Here is a 4,800-nt window from a genome sequence, read left to right as displayed (position 1 = left end):
GTTGCGGGTTCGAGTCTTCCTATCTTTGGTAAAAACAAAAAAACAAAAAAAACACTCATTTTACCTTTGAATTCAAATATAAAAAAATAAGTATTTTTTATTTAATTAATTTAATATTATTTTATATTTTACTATTTATTTAATTTAATTTTTATATGATAAAAAATATTAAAAAATATTATTATTAAATTTTTATGTTAAATTTTTATTCTCAAAATTTTGTTTCAAATTTCACCACTGTAACCGAGGTATAAAGTTTGACCGATTATAACAGCCATATCATATGTCTGTGTGTGTCGGCCTTTTTCGAATTTTAGTTCTTGACGTAAAAATTGGAATTCTTTCTATTACAGAATGGTTAAAAAATATAAATTTTAAAGTATTGGAAACTGTTCACGTTTTCCTTTGTACGGAAGCGGAACATTTTTTTTCCAAGCATTGTGACCGTGTAGATTTATATTAAAAATGTAAGCGGTGGACACTAATAAAATGTTGGTTGTGGTGGACATGAACAGAAATAAGTCTACGATGGGCTAGTGACCGGTCCACCTCGTTGGGCAGTCTAGAGGGGTGTAAATTTCATTTGTTGCCCAAATATATTGTCATGGATAGTAAGTACTTGAAAAAATTGTATAGCCTTTACCTCTTTGAGGAATAGCCAGAAAATATCAAACACCAATATAAGAATGGGTACATTATTATGTGATTACAGCAGAAATTAAGATTGTTAATTTAATATTAAAAAGAGCTGATTTCTCCTGCATCCTAATTAATTAAGAGTAAAAATTATTCTTTTTAGTTAGCATCAATTAAAACAAACAACTGGTTATTTAATGTTATACAATCAATAAGTAAAAAGAATTATATTTAAACTTAACCATTTATATTTTCTTATATTTATATCTTAAATAGATTAAACAAAATAATTCTCCAACAAAGCAAAATTTCTAAGTACACGCTCTTCTTCTTACATTTTTGTTACTTCCTTTTTCTTTTTCTTAGTTAAATTCCACACGATTAGTTTAATAATTTATTTAGTTGTAAATGTCATGTTAAGAAATTTTGGTGTCAAAAATAAGAAATTTTTTTTATCACAGTTTGAAGACTTTGGTGATATTTTTCTATTTTCTGATAAATTTTATACAATTCAAAACTCTCGTTATCATCATCATTATCATAATCATAATTCTTGTTTTACTGCCATAATAAGAACTTATGTCACGGTTAAAAAATTTCAATATCAAAATTAAGAAACTTATTGCGTTAAAGTTAAAAAGTTTTAATGCGATTGTTTGTTAAATTTAGTAAAACTCAAAATTTCTCCCCTTCTTTTTCTTCTTCTTCTTTAGTTAATACCACACAATCATTTTAGTGATAACAAAATACATCATTTAGTTAAAAGTAACGGAAATTTTTGGCAAGTAACATAAGAAATCTTTAAAAACAAGTCTAAAATTTTAACTTACTCAACCAATAAAATATATTCAAATATATTTTAGAATAAAAAAAACATCAATTTATTATAAATAACACATAAATAACTAAACTTCTTATTTATGAATTTAATAACACAACTAGTTCAACGCTAAGAAAAATACATTTAATTAGAAATGACATAATTAAATTTCGATATCAAAATTAAAAATTCTTGTGTCGCAGTTATATCTCAGTGTTATTTTTTCTTTTATAATTCTACACAATTCAATAATCAAAACTCTCCTTCTTCTTCATCATATATAACACAATTATTTTCACTTACCATTGTAATTATTTTTAAATTAGATAAAATATATTAATATTTATGTATATAGATTACAAAGAAAAATGGTAATTACTCACATGATAAAAATAATTGTTAAAAAATATTAAATAATAATTTACTTAAACATGTCAAATGCAGTTTCATGTTAATAATAACCTAAACAAATTACTAAATCAGAGAAAAAGCTTCATTTTGTGTGAAGAAACATTAAACCAAAAATAAATTTAATTTTTTTTTTTACCAAAAATAAAAAAACCGCATCTTCAAATGAGTATGAAAAACTGCCAATGGTTGCGAATTCGAGTCTCCTATCTTTGGTAAAAAAAATGAATATGAAAAACTATACCATTTAAATTATAACTCATTAGCCAATCAAAATTTAAATTGATTAAATAAATATTAGAAAAGTAAAAAAGCGGACTAATGCCATCCATCGACATTTAACATAAGTTGGAAATTTAAATTTCATGTAGACATTTTTTGTTCATTACCATGTGATTGAAAACAAGTTAAATTTTTACCGATCATGGGATGGTGCTCAGAAAACGAGGTTACTATGCAATAAAACCGAATCGGCAATAATAAAAACTCAACATGAACAGAACACAAACATTGCAAAACTAACAAAAAAAATCCAGAAAATCTAGTGCACCAAAGAAACCAACAAACTTCAATATTCAAAAATAAAAAGTAAAAGGGTCCATGTTATCCGCAAAACTAATCTCAGGCATAATCGTCTTGCAACAACTATAATATTGATTGATAACAAAATCTGATCTCGCAAGGTCATTACTTCTTTTCTTCCTTTTCTGCCTCAGCAGCCTTCTTCAGTCTAGCACCATAATGCTTTTTGTTTGTGCGTTCAAGACGAAGCTTGTAGTAAGCCTTAAATGCCTTCATTTCATCTGTAACCTTAACAAGCTCTACTGATGGCCTCTCCCTCACAATTGGCAAGCATGAACCCTGGACTTGGGTGGCATTTGCAAGTTCCTCAGGGGTAGAATCACCAGCCTGCAATATACAGATAGTATGTATTTCCAGCAAATTTTTAGTTACATATTCTTTGCAGGAGTTAAATTAAAATCGAAGACAGAAGAACTCACATGTCACAACCAATTCATATGCTAAAATTAGTATTACCTTAACCTTGCGTGCACGTCTTGGGAACACAACCAATTTGGCCTTGTATGTCTTCAGCCGCTGAACATTAGCCTGCATACTCTCCAAAGAACGGTTCTTGCGACGGTGATCAACAGCAATGCCTATGGTTGGAGCTAGCTTTTTCGGAATGCCAGCAGCCTAGGATGTAAAACAAGATTGGCATACATTTAGAAATATATATATATAAAGTAAAAAAACAATGTGGCAAGGCAGCAAACCTTGTTAAATTTAAACTATGTTTTATTTTGTAACAATGCCTAAAAGCAGCCAATAAACCATAAGCAAGCAAACAAGTGATTATGTGCAGTATCATATACCAAATTACAGCATTAGAAACAATCCAGTTGTCTTCCTCTCCACTACCTCAGTAAACCCAATAAACAATTAGCAATTATAACTTACAAGAAAGATAAAAGGCATTACTTCAATCCATTTTTACCTTAAGTTCTTCAAGAGAAAATCCCTTGCCAGCTCTGACTTTCATGTTGTATTTCAAAGTCTGCCCATGAACAACTGGTCTGAGAGGTCCAGCGGTAGGCCTGGGAAAGATCTTCACAGCTTTCTTCTGGCGAGCTAAGGAATACATAAACATTTAAAAAAGTTAAATGAAAAGTATCCAGCATGAATCTCATCTGGCTGCCTGAATGCATTCTTAACATTAAGGTAATCCAAAATAAATCATAAATTATTAAATACAATTAACAAGAGAAAGATGCAACCGAAATTACCTAACCGTCTTCTGGTCTTCCTTGCTGGTTGATTGAACCAGGTCTTCACATAGTTTTGCCAATGCTTACGGAAGTGTCCGTTAGGGATAACATTGTTGTGCTTCACCATGGCTTACCTATACAAGGCAATCAACGACCAAAATTACAAAAACAACAAACTATATACTTCTCTAAATACGGATATCTAAAACGTGATGCTCAATAAGACAGTATAAAATGCTAAGAACCCTGTAAACTAAATTGTTGAGATTCAAGCAATCAATCTACAAGGACTTAAAATCTATTAACTAAATTTTCCAATCAAAACGAAAAACTTCAACATCAATACTATAAATCTCGCTAGCATTTCTTCGGCAAAACACCAAAGCTTATATTATATTAACAGGTATAACTGCTCACACATCACTGGAACTCAAAGAAACTAACATATTTCAAATCAACAGCTCGAAAAGCATTCACATCGAAGTAAATACCGAACAGTAAGAAGTTCCATTTCATGGTCTTAAGTTAATACTACCGCACTGAACACTCTAAAATTTGAACAATATCGGAAAACAGCATACAACAGCCGTGACATTACGAAAAACAAAGATCTCGAACTGGGAAAATAAGACAGATAAATAGATTATAGCATCGATGAATTGAAATGGTACATCGATCGAAGGGTTGAAGAAAAACCGAAGAAGAAAAGATGAGAGAGCTGCTACCTTTAGGGTTCTTGATACGCAGGGGGCAGCTCAGGTGACTAAGAAGTGTCGTTAGGGTTTGTGAAGGCTTTTATAGCAGCCTCTTCGCTTCAGAAATCCTAAATTGGACGGGCAGATTTAATTGTCATTGGACGGATCCGATTGCATATTACTTTTGGTATAGATATGGGCTCAGGCCCAAGCTAAAAAAAATAGTACTTATCCTTTAAAAATATCATTCTTTACTTAATCTTTTAATTGATGAGGGTTAGGAAGCGAGTATCTTTTACGATTTGTAGTCATCAAGTTAATAATATTTTTAATAGTATTTAATGATATGAGATTACTCATTTTTCTTTTACTAGTTACATGCTGACAATAATTTAATAAAGTTACTGACTTTTTAGACTTTTTTCTTTTAATTTAATGTTTTATTAATTTTAATTTTTTAATTAATTATGTT

At 29.9% G+C, this 4,800-nt stretch overlaps 1 protein-coding gene across 1 annotated transcript; it reads right to left on the bottom strand.

Annotated features, from left to right (window-relative positions):
• Window positions 2,342-4,496, bottom strand: LOC107623260 (60S ribosomal protein L13-1). The gene is made up of 5 exons (XM_016325446.2): window positions 4,359-4,496; window positions 3,652-3,767; window positions 3,363-3,496; window positions 2,903-3,061; window positions 2,342-2,773 (listed from the first exon to the last, which is right to left on the bottom strand). The coding sequence occupies exons 2-5, from the start codon at window positions 3,758-3,760 to the stop codon at window positions 2,552-2,554; spliced, it is 624 nt and encodes a 207-aa protein (XP_016180932.1). The 5' UTR covers window positions 3,761-3,767; window positions 4,359-4,496; the 3' UTR covers window positions 2,342-2,551.

Source organism: Arachis ipaensis, chromosome B10 (genome assembly GCF_000816755.2).
Source record: "Arachis ipaensis cultivar K30076 chromosome B10, Araip1.1, whole genome shotgun sequence".
NCBI lineage: Eukaryota > Viridiplantae > Streptophyta > Magnoliopsida > Fabales > Fabaceae > Arachis > Arachis ipaensis.
This window is presented reverse-complemented; position numbering and strand designations above follow the sequence as displayed.

What these genes read in the sequence shown, in the direction of transcription:
- LOC107623260 (XM_016325446.2), bottom strand. Translation starts at nt 3,760, where the DNA reads ATGGTGAAGCACAACAATGTTATCCCTAACGGACACTTCCGTAAGCAT. An exon ending in GAAGACCAGAAGACGGTTAG is followed by an intron (nt 3,497 to 3,651) that starts GTAATTTCGGTT and finishes TGTATTCCTTAG; the next exon opens with CTCGCCAGAAGAAAGCTGTG. An exon ending in GACGTGCACGCAAGGTTAAG is followed by an intron (nt 2,774 to 2,902) that starts GTAATACTAATT and finishes TGTATATTGCAG; the next exon opens with GCTGGTGATTCTACCCCTGA.